At 38.5% G+C, this 22161-nt stretch overlaps 1 protein-coding gene across 4 annotated transcripts in view; it reads right to left on the bottom strand.

Moving 5' to 3' along the window:
* Positions 1–2271: 2271 nt before the first annotated feature.
* ARF8 (auxin response factor 8) overlaps positions 2272–22161 on the bottom strand; it is a 38814-nt gene continuing 18924 nt past the window's right edge. For all 4 annotated transcript variants that reach the window (XM_010252293.3, XM_010252311.2, XM_088900242.1 and 1 more), the window contains exons 14-15: positions 18321–18513; positions 2272–2519 (exon numbers count right to left, since the gene is read on the bottom strand). In XM_010252293.3, the coding sequence (XP_010250595.1) occupies positions 18336–18513 (178 nt within the window). In that variant the 3' untranslated portion in view covers positions 2272–2519; positions 18321–18335. The remainder of the gene's footprint in view (positions 2520–18320; positions 18514–22161) is intronic.

Genomic DNA, 22161 nt, shown 5'->3' with positions numbered 1-22161 from the left:
AAAATGGTCAAAACCGTTCGAACAGTTAATTGCTCGGTTCAGTGGTTCGCTGACCAAAATCAACAGTTTTGGGGAAAACGGAACCGGTCACCTCACCGGTTCCCAGTTTTTCCGGTCCAACCATTCAGTCCAATCCGGTTTTGAAACCATGAATTTGACTAGTTTGCTGTGCAAAGGAGATTTTATGAGCAAAAAACCCAAAAAATAGACGAGATATGGTGTATATCCCCAGTAAAATGGTGACTTGACAAACTAGAAGATGGCTCTTTGTCTCTTGTTAGAGATCACAGGGCAAAGTTATAACAAAAGCATCATCTTTACTCTAGACTTCAAATCTAAAACTTAAAACTTGTATCAGGAACAAAGACGCCAATACTCACCAAACAATGAATCTGATGTAGCTGTATAAACTGTTTGGGCCCTAGGAAACTGCTTACCTAGGCGTTGTATAAACATTCAAAATTCTCTTTAGTGTTCAAAGGAATTGAGATAGTGGCTAGGAAAGAATTATATGGTTTGGACTTTGAAGCCATAGTTGCAGTTTTAGCATCTTCCTTACTCCATTATCTTTCAAAGTTGGAAAAACAATAATGATACAGGCCCATTACTTTTAAGTCAATAAAAACATAAATTGATTCATATGAACTATCAAATTGTTCTTGTGCTTTACTGCTTTAGTCTATTTAGTCTGTAGAAGAGAAGAAACTATTTATGGCGAGCATGACCTCAGGCAGATGCATACAGAGGAACTTGTGGAGTTTGTGTTTCACATATTTCTCTCCTTCCTTAGTGTTCTTGTAATAAAGCGTGGGTGAGTACGGATTCAACTAGTTAGCCGTTGGGTGAGACATCAGTTCCTATGTTTACTCAACCCAGGAGAATAAAACAAATGCACAGAGAAACAAGGTAGTGTGGACGTGAGAAAGGAAACGAGGATGTAGATTTGTTCTCTCGGCAGTGGAGTTCAAGAGGAAGCTTGCAATCATTGACGACGTTTATAATGGCAGAGAGACGATAGGCGAGCATTTTCTTTTCGGGCTTGGACAAGCCAACGAAGAAGTGGTTAGGTTTTCCGGCTGGTCCGACGAGGAAGAAACAAATCTAGGTCTGAGTCTGACCTAGCCAATGAGAAGGAATAACGCAAAGACCTGCCTTGATCACGGCAGAAGCAATGGCGCCAATGCCATTGCCACATGGCTGGTCAGTGACATTTTCCGTTTGGATCAGTAATAAAAGGGTAAAATTGATACTTACAAAAATTATGCACCAGTTAACGTTTTATGTCTACGTCAGTGATCGAAGGGAGGTTTTTGTTGAGTTTCTCAAAAGTTCGGGGGAACTATTTGTTACAATGAAACTATAGGGGATGTTTTTATGATGGTTAGAAATTTCAGGGGAGGCTTTTATATTTTACCCTAAATATAATTGTAGAATAGTAGAAGGGACGATTCAAAGAGCACAAAAAGAGAGAGAGAGAGAGAGAGAGAGAGAGAGAGAGAGAGAGAGAGAGAATTTTTATTATATAAAATAAACTTGGGTCAGGTTTGGACTCGAGTCGTACTTTTTTGAGAAATCTCAAGCCGAACTTAGACAAGCTGGTCTTGCTGATTTGGGCTTGAGACCAAGCCCATGGACCTAGAATCATGTCCGAGCCCAACTAGTTTTGTTGCAGACCCAACTAGTTTTGTTGCAGTACCCATATGGGAGAACTAAGCTGGCAAATGGGTTTGTAAAATGTGGATGATACCACGGGTGCTCGTCATGCAAGAGCAAGTCATCATCCAAGATGAGCAAAGTGGCTTCGTCTTTACTCAAGCTACCCCCTTTGAATCTTTCTTTGCTGAAATGGCTAAAGCACAGACCTTCTTTGAAGGCTTGAAGATGGCAAGATAGTTGAATCTTTCACATTATTGAACGTGATACGAAGAAAATCATGCATCTCCAATTGAACACTTCAGACCGACCTTGGTGCATTTGTGATTGTTGATTTTAGGAGAGAGACTCATTTCCCATAGCAACAATAGCATGAACAATTACAGTCCCAAAAGTTGTATCTCAGTGGCCTATTGATTGGTTAAATTTGCTACTTCCTGTACAAGTAAAATTTCTTGGTCCTCTCCCCTCTTTTATCCGTGTCTATATCCAACATTCCCAATAGGAGATAACCATATTATGAACCTTATTCTTAGTTCACCACGATGGAATTAACAGGCAGCAAAATCAAGCAAAACATAGTGTGAATGCAAAACCTACCATGTAAAAACTAGGTAGTGAAACAAAACACAGGAGAGTGCTAATATCCTTGCGAAGTAATAGATCAGTACAACACTTCAGGTCAAACTGAACTGGAGATCTATCAGGCTTCAAGTTCACATGTCCATGCATATATTACATAGGAAATGGAGTACAGAATATAATTCAAACTGTGTTTTTTTGGGTAATTAATTCAAACTTCATTTTATATTACTACCGTCGGCAGATGCAATGCAGCGCTTACCTTTGAGCTCCAAAAAAAAAACCTGCATTTTCAGAACAAATGACAATACGACATGGTAAGCAACAAGAATATAGAATTTGACATAACCGTGCCAGTGCACATCTCATTTTAGACAAAGCATTAGTATCCTATTTATTAGCCGTAAAATTACAGGTGAAAAGTAAAGGAAACTATGACACCTGAAAGGCGGGACAACAGAAAAACCAAGAAGCTATAACGAATTAACCAGTATCATAAAAGTAATAACCAATTAGCTGTATTCACCAAAGTTCACACCTGGGTGGGGGAGGGGGTAGTTGTTAATGGGTCAACGTTCTTCCTGTATCATGCCCTACCAATCATTGATATTGCCCCAAAATAAAATGCTAACCAGACTAAATTACCAACAGACAGACATGTAAGATTGTCTTTCTAATATTCCATCCGATACCAATATTTCGAACCATTCTCATCAATTACCTAGAGAAGACAAAGCATCAACTGGCGGAATGACTGATTAAATAGGGATTCTGAATGTGTATTTCTTGTTTCCAAAGGAAAACCAGCAATATGTACTTCAATTTCTAGTTTGAAAACATATTTTCCTCTTGCACTTTGATATTATGTTTCATAAAAATACAAGATTCAAATTGGGGTTCTGAATGTGCAGCTACTGGATGTATTTTCCTACTTTGTATTTTTCATTTATGCTCGGAATCAAATACATTTAAATGTGGCTACATATGATAAACCAGCACTTGAAAGAGCATAAAACATCTTTTTTTCTCATTGGCTTTAAAACAAGGTCAGTTTTCTGGATCAAAACAGAATCTTCAAATATCACTCACTCATCTTCAGACAAAACTGTTTCTCTATTATGTTTGGTCGGGTCAAGAAAAGGACTGTTGGCAACACTGATGACTACTTGATTATATCACTATGAAGTTCTAATCGTGTATCAAATTTTACACAAGGTCACTTATAAGAATTTCCAACTGAAATACTTCAGACAATCAATGAGCCATTGCTCTTGATTTGGTTTCAATACTGGAACATGCCACAAGTGTCTAGTTCTTACTTTTCCAAGACACTAGATTACTTCTCAAAAAAGTAAAATAACTCTTAGTTGCCCAAGATTTGCATACTAGGTGAACCATTTTAAATAGGCCCACTCCATCTTAGCAGCTTCCAAATGAGGAGCATGATTTGATTGATCACACTGATGACACTGATGACGTAAAAGATGTCAAGAATGGTTAGAAGTAGGTACAAGACTCTTTGGATTGAAGCCTTTTCTTGTGTTTTAGAAGCCCACCCTAATTGAAAAATGAAGATTTGCAATAAATGAAGTATCGTTTGGTTTAACAGCCATTTTCCGGTTTCCTTTAAAAAGATTCAAAACATTCGCATCAAGAGACAGGTATTCCGTTCTTGAACCTTGCCACTGATAAAATACAATGAAAGTAGTTCAAATTGGCTAAATCCTTTATTTCAATTTCTGTTGCAAAGGCTCAATTTGGAAAGAGTACAAATACAAATATGTACAGTATAAATACATACAAAACAATAGAAAATACAAGGCTTTGCACTCTATATGTTTGTATTTGTACTCCTTCCAAACTGATTCAAAAAAAAAAAAAATCCTCATATAAGTTGTCTCAATTGGGGGAAATCAATGTTTTGATATCACTCTTAAACAAATCAAACTAGGCCTTGGTCCTTCCAGCTCATAAATTGGTTCCCTAACATGTCACACTTTGCCTTCGTTTCATGAAGCACAAGAACCAAGTGGAATCAACAAGTGTAGACTTCTTGTATATCTCCATTTAAGAAAGCATTTTTGTCGTCCAAGTGAAATAATTACCAATAATAAAAAGTTGAGAGAGAGAGAGAGAGAACCCAGATTGAATTCATTTTTGCTACTAGAGCAAGTCTTAGTTAATCCATACCATATGTCTGGGTATAATCCATTATCACAAGTCTAGTCTTGTATCTCAATGAACCCATCAGCCCTGGCCAATATTTCACCATCAGCACCCACATGCAACCCATAGGTTCCCTGGGTTAAAGAAGATCCACTAACTAACAAGTATTATTCTCAAGGCATTCATCTCTTGTTTTATAGCTCTTTACAAGACCAAAGATTGCTTCTACAACACTAGTAGAAATAGAAATACAAGAGAGAGGGGAAAGAAAAACACGATATGTTAGAGATAAATGATCATAATAAAGATATATGGAAATGGAATGAGCAAAACAAGTGAATTTGGGATTTACGAGGGTGAGACTTTTTAACAAAGCCTTACTTGGGAAATGGATATGGAGATTTAGGTTAAGTAGGGGGGAGACCTCTCTATGGAGGAGGGTGGTGGTTAGTAAATATGGGTAATGGGATTTTGGTGGGAAGCAAGGGAAGTAAGCTGTTCATATGAAGCGAGTGTATGGAAAGGAATAATGAACTTTAATCAGGAGTTCAGAAGTCTAACAAGCTTTGCAGTTAGGAATGGAGCTAGAATAAAAATTTGGAAGAATGACTGGAGTCTGGAGTCGGGTGGGAAGATTGTGTGAGCTATGCCCAAGATTTTTCAGACTGTGTGAACCGGAAGTGAGTATTCCAAACTGCTATGAAAGAAATGGCAGCATATATAGTATGGTGTCCAAGATTCAGACGACCACTCCTGGACAGGGAGATAGAAGAGTGTTTAAATCTGCTGGAGGAAGCTGGAAAGGGTGATAACAGCTCAGTCCAGGATGAATTATGGTGGAAAGAATGCCCAAATGGAAAACTTACTGTTAAATCCTGCTATTCAGCCTAGTGCAGGAACCAAATGGAATTTGACTCAATTGGTGGGGTCTAGGGTAACCCAGTACCCCCAGGGTGGAAGCTTTTGCTTGCCTGGTGACTATGGATTGCATGTTGACAGTGGATCACTTGAAGACGAGGGGTTTCAGCATAGCCAATATGTGCTTTATATAAGGAAAATGAGAAATCTGTTTTCCATCTCTTCTTTTCATGTAAATTTCTGGGTTTTTGTGGAGACTCTTCATGGCACTCTTTGGAGTTGGGAATTCCACAAGGACACCTGCTGAAATCTTTTCTACATAGCCAAGAATCAGGGGAGGAAAGAGGCTAGAATAATCTGGAGCTGTCTCCATTTGCCATCTATTGGAACATATGGAAATAAAGGAACAGAAGAATCTTTGAAGGCAGGGAATGGAAGTGGACAAACTGGTGGCGGCTGTTGGCAAATATGTTGCAGATTGGATTGTGATATTGACTGAATTATCTCAGCTTAAGAGAAGATCTAGGAGAAAGGTTATGGGAGATGGTGGGGTTACAAAATTGTGAGATGGAGATTTGAAATTGTATTTGTTCTTGTTCTGCTTCGGTTAATAGGTGTTGCCTTAACAGCTATCCAGGATGTACTTTATCTTTTTATATTAATGATATTTACTCATTACTTATTAAAAAAACCTAGTGAATTTGTATTTCTTTTTCATAATGCAATTGGGATATCAAGGTCACAAGGGACAAAGGCAATAGTGAAATTAGTAGGAACATCAGGAACAACCAACAATAAATAAATAAATACAAGAGGTTACTTGGGCTTAGTTACAAGACTCTAATGGTAGAGGAGGATCTGGAATACGAGCTATTATAAGTCACTGTAGACGTGTGAATTTTTAAGCCAAATAAATGGGTTTAGTTTACATGACAACCTCTGAATTATTATGGGCCCCATGGGCCCAAGGCCCAAGTCTACAAAAATATGTCTTGGTGGCCTAAGGATCCAAGTGTATTAGGTCCAATCTGGCCCATCTCCTATTGTAATAGGATGGTCCCATTGGCAAGACCACTAACTCCTACATAATGGTGCATGTATAGGAGTTAATGCTAACCCAACACCCCACTCACATGGATTGGTTAGCTAAGTGGGCTGAGGTGGCAGCCTTAATCCTTGGCTATAAATAGCCTTGCCTAGGAAGAAAGAGGGTTCCTTTTGGAGAATCACATTACAAGAAGCTCTCACACACCAACACTTGAGGATTGCAAGCAACCACAAGCTCCTGCAAACTCCAACAACTATAAGATCAAGAGAGAAGAAAGAAGGGAAAAGCTTCTTCATTCTCAACAACACACTTGGATTCAAGCTCTCCCAAGAAGATCAGGTCACCGCAAAAGGGCCCTTCTTGGAGAAGAATCCTTCACAGTCGATCAAGCGCGAAGCCCGGAGTGAAGAAATCTAATCTCCCAAAGCATCAAAATCAAGGAAATCTACATCTACACTTCAAGAAGTACGAGAAACACGTCGACGACCCTCGTCTTCACCAAATTCGACCGTTAATCAAAGGTTGCTCACGTCATCGAGCAGAAATCAAAGAGAGTTCATTCCCTTGTTTATTTTTCTTTATTACAAATTTATTTTTGTAATTTGTCTCCATATTTTGTGCTAATCGAAATACACGAAAATTCCTCCCTTCAACAGTCACCTTTGGTAAACCCAAAGTTTTTTAGACACATTAGATGATAAAATACTACAATAGGAGAAACAACAGTATCCACTACAAGGACAAGAATTGGCACATGAAAATTCCTCCCTTTGACATGATTATCGTCTCCCTTACAAAATATTCATGAAGTGCTAATTCAATGGAAAGGGTGAAACACATCAGGTCGTAGATGGTTTGCAATTTAAAAACAAACCAATAAAACCACTACTATGTTGAAACATTTCACTAGGAGAAACAAATTCTCCAACCATTGGACGAAACAAGGGGTTAGGACCAAAGTGTTTCAGACCTAAAATCACTCATACCTGAAGGAGAGCCCCACCACAAGTGCAGTGAGTTATTACGGTGTTCATACCCAAACCTCCAAAGCCTCGCACAAACCCAGCAAGAGGATGCATGTGGAAACCCTTGTTCTTGCACTGGCAATTTGCTCTCTCATGTGAAGGATGATATCAGCAACTTTTTGTACATCTTCCAAGGTGTCAAAACACTATTCTTGGCAGAAATAGGGCTGGTTCAATGGTAGTGCCAAAGAACTTTTGCTGAAAACCAATTATGGCAAGTTTTAGCACTAGTTTGCTTCTCTTAGAAGGCAAAATTGAGGGAAAGGTACTTTGATGATGGTTGGACGACCTAGGGTTTGTTTTCATCACTCAAAGAGCTTCTTTAATCCTTGGTCAAACTCCAAATCCAATTGGCAACAAGTTGACTACAAGAGCTTTCCCAATTCAGCCATAACTTTCCTATTCAAACATGACTTTTAGTTAGGCTAGCAAGTTATAGTCAAACTAGGACTTTCTATTTCCTAACAAACCAGTCCAAGAATCCTTCTACAAATAATAGAGCTTTGTGATAGAGTGAAGTTGTTAGGTGTGGGATCCATAGGAATTTAATTAGAGCCAATATAGAAGTCTCACATTTCTCTTGGATCTAATCCTAAAGGGATTGGGACCTACATGGCCGAATTCACACCCTTTGCCAAGTAGTTGCGCCTACAATAGACCCAATAATGTATAACAGTCAATGTTTGGGCTTTGCCACTATCAATGCCCAAACCCGTAGGTCCTAAACAAAACATGTCCAGTTTAGTTTTAAGGGTCTATATGATACCATCTTCAATAGCAGACAAGTTTGATACCCAAACCCATTGCTATATCCCAAAAGGACCTCACTGTTTGACATATCAATAGCAGACAAGTTTGATACCCAACAAAGTACCATCTTCAAGTTCAAGAGTCTATATGAAAGTGGTCCAGCTCAGCGTTTCATAAACACCCATTCTTATGCCTTGAGGGTAGCCCTAACAGTTGAGACAAACTGCTCCTTCCCTTAAGACAGCATAAGTATGTTAACCTTGTCAGGATAAACCACCCAAGTTTATCTATTGGTTCACAACTTTTAGTCTACATACTGATTATGAATGCCTTCAACCATTTACACGATTATCATATGTAGAGTTGTAGAGCAATAATATGTTTATTTATGATGCTGTTAGCATGTTAGTAGTGTCAGTAAGTTAGTTATTTCAGTTATTTTTCAGCTGCTGTTTATTTATGTTAGCAGTAGGGGCAATATTGTAAGTTTACTATGTTTTAAACTACTAATATAAATAGCTGAGTGGGGCGGCAATGTGTAATTGAGCCATACTCTTTTCTGAATTCTCTTCTCTTCGATTTCTCTCTTCTTTCTCTTATATTCCCTGTTTTTTTTTTTCTTATTGAATTCTCATCTAGAGTAGGACTTAATACAGTCTCTACAAGACAAGTTCAAAACCCTAAATTGTGGGCAATTGGCAGAGACACACTCATTGACACATGCAACTGTACAAGAAACTAAACTTTTATTTGTAATAAAGCAGTTTTCATTTAGGGAGGGCAAGGGTTGGGAACTTAGTGAAGAGGAATACAGCTCTACTAGGAAAATGGTTGTGGAGGTTTCCCTGTGAGGAAGATAGACTGTGGCACAGGGTCATTGAAAGCATTCATGGTGTAGCGGACAATGGCAAGGATGCAAAAGTAGCAGCTAATGCAGCTTCAAATTCCCCTTGCAAAGCAATCTCTGAAATCTTGTCTTCATTTACTAACTTCATTTGACTTGATGTTGGGTGTGGGAACAAGATTTTATTCTGGGAAGAACTTTGGCTTGGAGACCAACCACTTAGCTTGCAATTCCCTAACCTTTACTCTCTGTCAAACCTAAAGGCTGAAAATATAGCTGGGGTATCTATACCCTCAGAAATTCGGATAAATTGGGACTTAGGTTTCAGAAGGGACTTGGGCTTCAAATGGCTTGTTTTCCTGTTCTTCTTTCTTCCACATACTTGCCCAGTCAGAAGGTGTGGGGGTAAACTTCCCTGTATGAGAAATATGGTGCAAACCAATTCTTCCTAAAGTACATGCTCTTTGCTGGGAAATGTTCCTAGGGAAGGTAAACACCTGTAACGTGCTAGAGAAAAGAAGGCCAAACATGTGCATTTCTCCTCTTGTTTGTGTTCTATTCAAAGCTTGTGATGGAACCCTTTCTCACTTCTCTCTTGCTCTTTTGTTTCTTGTATTTGGGACTATTTCTGTTCTCTCTTTGGTTGCAGATGGGCTCCCCCACAAGACATAGTGAGCCTTTTCAACCCAACTTTCCGAAGGCAACAGAAGAAAAGGGGAAGATGTATGCGGAAGGTAGTACATGCAACTGTGGTTTGGTCTATTTGGGAAGAGAGAAATCAGAGGATCTTCAATGGAAAAAGTAAATCCTTAGAAGAGGTGATTGAAGCCATTAAAATCAGATCAGTACATTGGGTTAAAACCTTGGAATTGTTCAAGAATATTTCCACAGATGTCTTCTTAAGAAATTGGAGAGAAGTGGCACTCTCAGAACCACATAGAGAAAATATAAGTATGGAGTGGAAACCACAAGAGTAGTTCATTTGGCAATCCAGGAAGAGCAAGAATAGGGGGAGTTTTTCGAAACGATCAAGGAGTAGTGATGACCTTGTTCTCAGGACCCTTTGCTTTTGGTGACTCAACTCAGGCTGAATCAAAAGCACTGTTGCAAGGACTGAAGTTTGCTGAAGAATTAGGGGCAAGGGAGTTGGAAATTGAAGGACACTTCCCTTCTTATCATAACTTGGGCAAAGCAAATTGTATCAGCACCTTGGAAACTCAGATTTACTTTCAGATAGATTGACCAACTTGCAAAGAAATTTAACTCTGCTTTTAGATGGGTTAAAAGGGAAGCTAATGGGTTGGCGGATGTGTTAGCCAAGCAGGGAGCTGATGAACCATCCTTATTTTGGGCATTGTTGAAACTTGAAACCTAGTGCTTATGGGATCTATATACCTGTAACTTAATTTCAAATACTTAAATATTAAATGTATTTCTTTGCTGATCTATATCTCCAGAGTCAATGACCCAAGTAAATCATTTAGGTGACTTAGAAGTAAGATAAGGCATAACTCATCCAATGTAGTAATGTTACGATGGATGGAAGCATTAACAAGTTGCTCATACGTCTCTTTCCCTATAATACCTATAGGAGTAGATGGTGACAAGTCACTAGGCTAGTTAGAACTTCCCACTCGCTCATCATTCAACATACCATGATTGGCCTATATAGGTGGCAATGTGGATCAAAATAGTTGTTGACAATGTAACTATCCAATCCATAACATGTACACTTAAGGTCCAAGTCTACCACTTCCATGACCTTCCCTAATTATAAGCCATCTACCTAACCAATAGGTTTTCCTAGTACTATCCAACCTTCTCAAACATCACAACAAACACCTTTATTTTCACATCCACCCATAGCAGCAAATGCAAAACTCCGAGAGGAAGTAATTATCTCAATAGATCCCATAATAGCCATGTGAAGATAAGTAAATACCTTTGTTAGGAAGGGAAGATTTATATTTCCTAAAATATAGGCATAAACTAGTTCATACCTTGGCCTCAACACTGAAAAATATCATGAAACATGTATTACGGGGTAACCATTTGAAACCCAAGCTAAGAGAGCCAACCAACTACAATGACTGCTTAAGGGTGATTTGGGGTAAGTAGCAGGGAAGCCAAGGCTTGACAAGCACATGTGTATTTCTACACACATTCTTTGTTTATAATTAATAAAACTAACAATCACTGATACATAAAAGAATTTGAATCTAAAAAGATTGGGTTTAAAGATACATTGAGAAGTGTCTATCCACCTCTACATGCTACGTTCTATAATCTATATATGAATCTATAACTCATCAAGAAGAGAACACATTGAAATTGCTTCAGATGCCCCAAGGGCCATATAGCTCGACATTTGACTTCTGCACTAGACCAATCAACAACTATTTGTTTCTTACTCCATGACACCAAATTCCCCCCTACAAATGCACAATACTTTGATGTCAATCCTCAGTCATCTAGAGATCCAACCCAACCTACATCTTTATAGACCTCAACTCAAATGTGAGAATGTTATGAATACAATTTTCCTCCAATAGAGTACCCATTCAAGTATGTGAAAAATCCCCTCCACTGCTGCAAAATGAAAAGTACAAGGGACACATATATTGGCTTACTACACTCCATAAATTCATAAACAATATCTAGCCACATAATGCATAGTTGGAATAGCTTACCTACTAATCTTTGATATATACCTTGGTTTACCGATAAATCTTCCATAGAACAAACTGTGTCCTAACTCAAAACGAGTATTAACAAGCTTTATATCTAATTTACCGACCTCCTTAAGGAGATCAAGTACATAATTCCTCTGACATGTAAATACCACAACTGGATCTTAGCACCTCATCAAAATATTCTCCTATATCCACATTCCATACTCAGCATCCTGGGATCTAGCTCTATTTCAGCTGGTAAGATATCCCAATTTACCATGCCCACCTATAAACATGCATATAGAATAAGTACATTGTAGATAATTATTCCCATTGAACTTGATTGTAGTAAACCAGTAATTTGTGAGCTTAGGGTATACCCAAAGCTTCCAAGGCTACGACAAGGATCTACACCCTGCTTGGAATCCCCTCCAAAAGAATACATTTCAACCCAAAAAAAAAAAAAGACAAGATCAACTCTATAAACAATTAGAACAACTATTCTTAACCAACAGTCCAGGATCTCTACTATCTCTTAGGATACCGCCAACCCTAGCACCAAATATCTGGAGAAAGTGCATCTGCTTCTAACAGGCTTACCAATAACAACAGAGAACAAATGGTGACCTCAAGAGTAATGTAAAATGGATTAAACAATCACTGAGCACCATACCACAACCTATCAAGGTCTCCAATTATAAACCAGTTTGAAATCTCTGATTTTCTTCATGTTTTTACAATGTCTATTTCTAGGAACTCTTCCTAGACACCAAATCAAACTAAAAGCTTCTCCAACAGTCCATAGAAAATCAGGCAGTAGTAATAAGAATGACCAACCTCTTCAATTACTCGAGCTCACTGTTGATCTTAGTGAAACATGAATCCAATTGAGAGAAAAAAGAAGAGGAACCTGCTCTGAAACCAATTTGTAATTTACCACAGCAATAATATTCAAGATATATTTATTTAATAAACAAGAAATTAAGTAAGACGTAACAAGAAACAAGAACAGAAGATGAGAAAACAAAGAAAGAAGACAGATTGGGAGAAGCAATGGTGGAGCACAACTGCTGCCCTAATAACTCTTATATTTAGTCATTAAAAGAATAAAATGACAAGTTTTCCCCTAGTTAGGTAGCAGCAATAAAGAATAAAAAGTGGCCCAGAAGGCCCATTTCATAGTCAATCCATCAAACAAATAAAAATTAAACATATAAAGAAAGAATAGTAGTAATAGGCCCATATCTCAACACACCCTATGACATGCACGTGCACCAACTCCAAGACAAAATGGAAATCATGAGTCTCAAGTAAAAATACTTAGGCAAAACTGAGCCTAACAAAAAAATGTACAATACTACCATGCATAAAATTGAGTGCAAATCACTAAAAAAGGCCAATAAAGATGTGAATCAGTCCTCTAAAACTGATATAAACTTAGTTTAAATAAGAGAGAAAAGAAGAAGAAAAGTAGAGGACAGCACTACAAAGGAAGATGGAGAAAAGAAGAGGAAGAAGAAGAGTTCAATAATCTCCACTCTCCCCTCTCTAATCCTTTTGTTAATCTTCATTCATTAGGCTAATTACAAGTACGCCCTTAAGTGGGCGGCCAGCTAAGCAGAAACTTAAAATAAACTTACAAAAAGAAATAACAGGCCAATAAAGACAAGCCCATTAACAACAAATAAATAACACACTACAAGAATAGATACTAGCTCATTCGTCCTAGTCTCTACACTCCCCCTCAAGCTGAGCATAGATGTCAATCATGCCCAGCTTGCTTATAATAGTGTGTCAGCTTCCCTCTTGGAACTCCCTTGGTCAAAACATCAACCAACTGTTCTTCTGAGGCAATAAATGGCAAGCAAATTTCTCCTGAGGAAACTCTTTCCCGTATAAAATGTCTATAAACCTCAATGTGCTTAGTTCTGTCATGTTGAACAGGATTATGTGCAATATTGATAGCTGTCTGGTTGTCACAGTAGAGCATCATTGGCTTTTCATAGTCAACCCCCAATTCTTCTAAAAGTGATCGCAGCCACAGTAATTCTGACACACCATGTGCCATTGCCATGTATTCTGCTTCAGCAAAGGATCTGGCAACTATAAACTGTTTCTTACTCCTCCATGAAACAATGTTCCCTGCCACCAAAGAACAATAACCCGAGGTGGATCTCCTATCATCAAAACATTTGGCCCAATCAGCATCAGTGTATGCATACAGCTTCATGTGTCCATGTTTGGCAAACAGAACACCTTTCCCTGGAGTACCTTTCACGTAACACAAAACTCTTTCTACAGCAGCTAAATATGTATCTCTAGGAGAATGCATAAAATGACTAATAACACTCATTGCATAGGAAATATTCGGTCAAGTCATGTAGAGATATAACAACTTCCCAAGCAGTCTCTGAAACACTCCCCTATCAGATAAAAGTTCACTATCTGTAGTAGAAAGTTTATGATTGGGATCAATAGAAGTGGAGGTTGGTTTAGCAACAAGTTTACCAGTCTTTGCAAGGAGGTCAAGGACATACTTGCATTGAGAAATGAAGATACCATCCTTAGATCTAGCAACTTCAATTCCCAAGAAATACTTGAGATCTCCTAAATCCTTGATCTCAAATTCAGAGTTAAGAAACTTTTAGAGTTTACTAACCTCTTGGGTGTCATTACCCGTGACCACAATGTCATCAACATAAACTATCAGAAAGGTCACCAAAGAGTCGCTTCTTTTTAAGAATAAGGTATGGTCAGATTGAATTTGTGTGTAACCAAATGAGACAAGAGCAGCCCTGAATCTCTCAAACCAGGCCCAAGGAGACTGTTTGAGACCATTAATGGATTTCTACTGTTTACACACCTTCCCTTGCATTTCCTTTCCATATACTCCCGGAGGCAAAGGCATATAGACCTCTTCATGTAGGTCTCCATTCAAGAAAGCATTTTTAACATCAAACTGGTGGAAAGGCCAATCAAAAGTAGCAACTAGGGACAACAAAACCCGGATTGAGGTCATCTTGGCCATAGGAGCAAAGGTCTCAAGATAGTCAATGCCATACATCTGAGTGTAGCCTTTACCAACCAATCTGGCCTTAAACCTCTCAATAGAGCCATTAGAATAATATTTAATGGCAAATACCCATTTACAAGCCACTGGTTCCTTCCCTTCTGGCAAATCCACAATATCCCAGGTATAGTTCTTATGCAAAGCATCCAATTCAGCCATGATAGCATCCCTCCATTCAGGTTTAGATAGGGCTTCTAGTACAGACCTAGGTATCACATGGGAAGAAAAACAGAAGCAAGAAAAGAGTAGTAGGTAGGGGATAGAAGGCTATAGGACAAGTGTTCAGAGATACAATGGGCTGCACACTTCTGCTTGCCCTTACAAACTGCAATAGGAAGATCGAGATATGGGAAAGAAGTAGATGGGTCAGATGAAGGCTAACCAGTTACCTTAGTAATGATGGAAGGAGCAAGAGCGAAAACAACTTGCCCATTCTTGAATCTGTGTCTTTGGTACCACCTTGGGAGAACAGGACGTGAAGGAATTATAGGAAGACGAGGTGGAGCAGGAATATTGGACGTAGGCCCGATGGGAGAAGTGGACACCTCATCAGATGACGCAAAAGGAACACGAAGATGAACTACTGGAGACATAGCAAAGGGTTCCTCAGATTGCTCCCCCTCAGGAGGAATACTAAAGAAAGGAGTAGACTCAGCAAATGTGACATCCCGAGATACAAAGTGGGTGACACTAACCGGATCAAAACAACTATATCCCTTCTATGTAGAGGCATATCCTAGAAAAACACATTTACGAGCCTTAGGTTCAAATTTGTGCCTTTGATGGCTGTCAACATGCACATAGCAGATGCACCCAAAAACAAGGAGAGGAAGAGAGAAGAGATCCTCATCCAAAAAGAGAAGGCTAAAAGGGGTTTTGAAGCCAAGAACTTTGATGAATAACCCCAAAATTTTCAAGATAGGATGAGAGGTTCTTCTCAAAACACTCCTTAGCATTACCAGAACGGAATATTTTGATCCGGGTGCTAAACTGGGCAAGGATAAGTTCATAAATTTTTGCACAATAGTTGGTGCATCCCGAGATTTCATGAGATAAATCCAAGTGTAATGAGAATAATCATCAATAAAAAGGATAAAGTACTTGTAACCCCCCATAGTAGGCAAATGATATGGCCCCCACACATCAAAGTGAACAATATGAAAAGGAGAAATGGATCTTTTATTGCTTACTGAATAAGATTGTCTATAATGCTTTACGAGTTCACAAGACTCAAAATGAAGACTCGATCAAGACACTCTCTTAAACATATTTGGAAACAAATGACTCGAAGCAGAAAAAGACAAATGACCAAACCAAAAATGACATAACATGGTCCAAGAATCCTATTATGTGTGTCCAACAAGTATATTCCATTCGCCTCATGGCCACTCCCAATCATCCTTTGAGATTTCAAGTCCTGAAAACCACAATTGAGTAGCAAAGAAGATTATGCTACAATTCATGGATTTAGTTAAGCTGCTAATAGATAAAAGATCTGCATTTTGGGGACATGAAGAACAAAGGATAAAATAAGGGTGTCAGAGGTCTTGATATCCCCCTTGCTAGAGATGGGAGCAAGAAACCCATCAGCAAGAGATATTTTCTCTTTACCAAAGAAAAGGTGGTATGAACAAAAAAGGTTAGACAAGTTGGTCCATATGGTCTGATGCACTAGAATCAATGATCTAAGGGAGTTTATGATTACCTGAAGCTGAAGCATGGTTTGCAGAAGCACGAATACCTGAGTGAGGAAATGCGGATGATGACGGTGTGTTGCCTAAAAAGAGATGTAGAGACGATGGTTTCCAAATGATTTAACAACCTTCTATACTTTTCAAAATTTGCCTTCACTGCTGCCAACTATTCCATGGTTGACTTTTCTTCACTCTCCTTGTTCCCTCTTTCGAGTACCGTGGCAACATTAGCTATCTTAGCCTTTCCTGTCTGACCAGTCTTCTTAAAACTGTTGTTATTCTTAAACCTGTCTAGTAGAAGATCTGGATGAAACTTCCAACAAGTGTCCTTAGTATGCCTCGGTTTCTTGTAATATTCACATATCAGCTCTTTCTTCTCGATTGGACGCTTTGGCTTTATTCTAGCATGTGCAAAGTGATCTGTAGGTGGACTCTGTAACTGAACCTGTCGCCTACTCTCTTCACTGCTTACCATAGCATATGCCTGGGCAAGAGTTACCTCATCCTTGGCCAGAATATTCTGCCTAATAATGCCAAACTCAGGGTTGAGTCCTATAAGAAACTCAAAGACCTTGTTTCATTCCACCAACATCCTAAAAGACAATGCATCCTTCGCACTCTCCCACACAACTGTCTCCATAACATCAATTTCCTGCCATAGTGATTTCAGCATAGAGTAGTAGATTGTTACACTCTTCTCCCCCTGTCTCAGATTGTTCACATCACTTGTCAGCTTGTAGGCTCTTGCACATTCAACTTCTATGAATAGGTTTCCAAAACACTATCCCAAATCTCCTTGGCCGAAGACATCCAAAGATAATGCTGACTTATATGAGGTTGCATAGAGTTGACCAACCATCTTATGACTGTATAGTTCTCCTGCATCCATTTCTCAAATTCAGGGTCTGTCTCTTCGAGTTCCACCTTACTGCCTATGAGATACCTTAATTTTCCTCTACTACAGACATAAATCCATATAGATTGTGCCCAAGCAAGGTAGGTGGTTCCATCTAACTTAATTGTGGTCACACCAATCAAAACGGAATTTACTGAGCCAAGCCCGGATACCGGCACCTACTTGAACTCACTTCTATATTGCTCCATTAATCAAACGGAAATCAAAAAACTAGAATTTTGGTCTTTATAAACTTACTTTAAGTCAAAACAGCACCAGATGCTTGAAAACTAGGGTTTCACTGCGCCCGGCTGTCGGGAAGAAAGAGAGTAGATACAACCGCGCTCCTACCAGAGCTTCCCAATCTCTTCCAAAACTGAACCGCCCCCTTTTAGAAGTCAAAATACACCTCCCAAGCACTGAGCGCCACACCCAAAACTTCCCCTTTACCTATAACTTCAAAACTCTCTAATCGGCTAGGGTTTTGGGTAGAAAAATACAGCACCACTTCTTGGTAGTTTTTGGCTAGACTTCAACTCTCCAAACCCTTTACCAACTAGGCAAAAGATCCTTTGAACTATAGAGAACCTATCTATCCATACACTCTCCTAATCGATAGGTGTATGGGAAAAGAGAAAAACAGAAATAAGGAAGAAAGAAACCTGCTCTAATACCAAGATGTGAATCAGTCCTCTAAAATTGATATAAACTTGGTTAAAATTAGAGAGAAAAGAAGAACAAAAGTCGATGACAGCAATACAACAGAAGATGGAGAAAAGAAGAGGAAGAAGAAGAGTTTGACAATCTCCTCTCTCCCCTCTCTAATCCTTTTGTTAATCTTCATTCATTAGGCTAATTACAAGTATGCCCTTGAGTGGGCAGCCAACTAAGCAGAAACTTGAAGTAAGCTTACAAACAGAAATAACAGGCCCATTAACAACAAATAAATAACACACTACAAAAATAGATACTAGGGCCCATTCAGCCCTGTACCTCTACAAATAATAATAGAAAATCATAAATGTAAGCATAAAACAAAACATAAAAGAATATAGCAATGTACCATTTTGTATCATTATCAATATTCAAGAGATCCCACAGAAGATATCCCAGATGTAAAGTTCCGAACATCATAGCTACTATTGCTATGCCTTTGATCTCCATTGGAGCTTAAAGCATCTACCTCTTGCTTCCCCAGTTTTTGTACATCCTCGGGAGAAAGTATCTTGATATACCACACATTATTCACAAATGACCTGCACAAGCAGCTTAAATTATGAACTCAATTATGACAAAAAGCATGCAATGGAAAAAGAGTTGGTTTTACCTATGACAATGAAAAATAGGGGCTAATAATAAATTTAAGCAACCAATGTCTACTAAGTAATATCAATTGTCTCTCAAGTCAAAACTTTTGCCTCGAAAAAAAATTACACTCTATACCCATTTAAAATGCATATCCACACCCAATTCAAATATCAAAACAAAAAATCTTTAAATACTTTCTATAACAGCCCCATATATCCAAAATCAAACATCTAATTTTTAATTAATACTAACCAATATAGGACCCTAATGACCTAAGGTTTAATCAAGGAGAGTAAAGATGGGAAAGGAAGGGTCCAGGGATGATTCTAAAAATAAACGAAGGGCTGGAAAGGCTTTAGGTCAAACAGCTAAGAACTATATATTCCTCACGAGACCGTGGAAAATAGAAATTTCAAACACCAAGCATAAGAACTGTTTTTTTTCTCACAAAACACAACCAAGGTTATTCTTTTTATATGGGGTGGTCTTGTATAACTGAGATAACATAAATATATGAGAGGGATGGCACATTTCACTCTCTCTCTCTCTCTCTCTCTCTCTCTAATTAATCATATTAGATAGATTGGTTTAAAGAGGACTTTTTTAGGCTTGTTTGAAGGTTCTTGTTGCCTAGGAAGAAGTCTTGAAGATTTTCCCAAAAATCACGAAAAGAGTTTTGATCAGTTGATCTTATACTGGAAATTGAGCACATTTGGATATGGCACTTGTTTTTTACTTTTTTTTTGGTGTGCACCGAACTTGATCTTTTTTAGATATTTTGGATTTTTCAAGTGATTGATTTTAGTTTTGTGGAAACCTAGGGTGTCCATGAGCAACCCATATTTCTCTCTAATATTGGCACTAGTTAGGTATTTTTCCCTATTTCACATTTTGGGTTACTCCAAATCTTAGGAATTAAGGTGATCATGATTTACCTTGTAGGCAACAATAAATCCCTCTAGAAGTGATTTTAAACAAAATATTGTAGAGAATCTTTGGGCTGATCTCTTGGTGGGAGAACCATTTTATTGTGTATCTTATGTACATTATAATTGTTCTTTTCCTTTCTTCTTTCTTGTACTTGTGGAGAACAAAATTGTCCTTTCCCACCTTTTGTACTCTAAGGGTATATTATACAATTCGTTTTTGGGCACTGGTGACTAAGACACCCTTTCCATTTGGTTTTTTCTCTTGTACCTATCTCTGACATGGTATTAGAGCAGGTTCGATCAACTGGACATGATGAGAATATGTGATATGGTGCTTCAAGGCTCTCATAAGAGGACTGGAGAGGCTCTTTTTCGTTTCCACTTCTTAAGTTATAAATGCAGATTTGGGGCTGTTCTGATCAGCCTTTCTTTGCTGATTTTCTGTAGAAAACGTGAGGGTTTTCTCACTCTTTTCATCAGATCTCTTGATTTCCTAATCAGATCAGAGTGAAACAACAGATCTGGTATCACCCTTGCATATTCTTCATTTCTGTTCAATTTTGTTTGCTGATTGGGACTGTTGTTGGAGGGTTTTGATCTCTCCTTGATTTTCGATCCTGTACCTTCCTTTTTTAAACTGTTACTGTTCTAACACTTCCAAATTGGATTGTTCTATCTCCGAGTATCTTATTATTGCTGTCTTGATATCAGATTGGTTTGGCATCAGTTTGTGGCCTGTTTTCCCTTCTATATTGATGCAATCTCTTTTCTGTGGGTTCGTACTTGGTAAAATGGCTTCGGACAAAAGGGATATCCTAGCTGTGAGGTTTGATGGAAGTAACTACACCTTGTGGAAGTTCCACCTTCAGTTTTATGTTGAAGGGCAGGGTCTCTGGGGTCATATTAATGATTCCTCACCCAAACCCAGTGAATCTGATAGCAAAGGCTTAAAACAATGGAGGATACGTGATGCTAAGATAGTTTCCTGGATTCTAGGATCTATTGAAACGGTTATTCTATTCCAATAGAAGCCTGAGGACTACAAAAGAGATGTTTCATTATATGGAAAAGGTCTATCAGCAATCTAACCTTTCCAGACAATATCAGATTGAAACAAAGATCTTCTCCTACACTCAAGGGGAGAAGAAGACTCAGGAATATTATGCTGGATTCATAAATCTGTGGACCGAGTATGAAATTGTACATATGGATGAATCCTTGACAGCTTGTTGTGACCCATGAAGAGTCACTTTGATAGAAGGAAGATTATGCATTCTTTTGATGCATCTGTGACCTGAACACTCAAGGGGAGAAGAAGACTCAGGAATATTATGCTGGATTCATAAATCTGTGGACCGAGTATGAAATTGTACATATGGATGAATCCTTGACAGCTTGTTGTGACCCATGAAGAGTCACTTTGATAGAAGGAAGATTATGCTTTCTTTTGATGCATCTGTGACCTGAATTTGAAGTGATCAAGTCTAATATTCTGAGTAGAGACACCACCCCAAACTTGGATGTCATCCTACGAGAACTTCTGAGAGAAGAAACAAGGCTTCACTTGGTCAACTATTGGTGTGAAGCAAGATTTGGGGGCAGAGACTGTTTTTTTGGCAAATAGACCGAAGCCCAAGAAGGATCTAAGGTATAGTGTTATGAATGTAAAGAGTTTGGTCATGTAGTTTTTCATTGAAAAAGGAAGAACACCTGCACCAACTGTAAACAACAGGGATGCATTATAACTGAATGCTTACATGTCCACCCAAGGAAGGTACGTCTAGTTACAAGAAAGGCCAGTATAAAGCCTATCAGACAAGTGTTGAAAATTCAAATGGTGGGTTGTCTAATGAGTCTTCACTTTACTGTTCTTCACCCAGTCACCTTTGGATAATAGATTCTGGTGCCTCTAATCACATGACAAGGGCACATTCTGGTCAGTACCTAAAACCTCAGTATCTTAATAAATATACCATTACAGATAATGGTAAGAAATTAGCAATTACTAGTTGTAGTGATCTGTCTTTACATACTTCAGCTTCTTCTCAATTTCATTTCCCCAAAACCCTTCTTGTCCCTGAACTTACTACCAATTTAATCTATGTTGGACAACTTGTTGAGGATGGTAATATTGTATCTTTCTCGCGTGATGGTTGTTTGATTTAGGACCAACACACTGGGACAGTGAAGGGGAAGGGGTGTAGACTTGATGGTTGTTCACTCTTGAATTTGAGAAGACACCAACTTCCTTTTGGGTGGAGGTGACTAGTATAGCTATACATCTCATCAACATGTTTCCTTCATCAATCCTTGGTAACATTTCACCCTTTCATAGTTTAATTCATTGCCTGCCAGACTTCTCATTCCTTCATGTGTTCAGGTGTGTGTGCTTTGTTCATCTTCCACCTCATGAGAGGACTAAACTCACCCTATAGTCTGCCATGTGTGCCTTCATGGGGTACAACTCAGATCATAAAGAGTTTCTTTATTATGACCCTCAAGCCCGTAGAGTCAAGATTTCCAGAAATGTTGTGTTCCTTGAAAATGCATCCTTCTTCAGTCATATTGCAAAACATCCTGCTCCTTTTATCTCAGTTTTTTGTTCCTTTGACACTGCAGGTTCTTTGGACTCTTCATCGGCCCTTGCTCCATCTCTTCTTTAGTATA

Source organism: Nelumbo nucifera, chromosome 3 (genome assembly GCF_055504915.1).
Source record: "Nelumbo nucifera cultivar China Antique chromosome 3, China Antique-T2T, whole genome shotgun sequence".
In the NCBI taxonomy this organism is placed as follows: Eukaryota; Viridiplantae; Streptophyta; class Magnoliopsida; order Proteales; family Nelumbonaceae; genus Nelumbo; species Nelumbo nucifera.
This window is presented reverse-complemented; position numbering and strand designations above follow the sequence as displayed.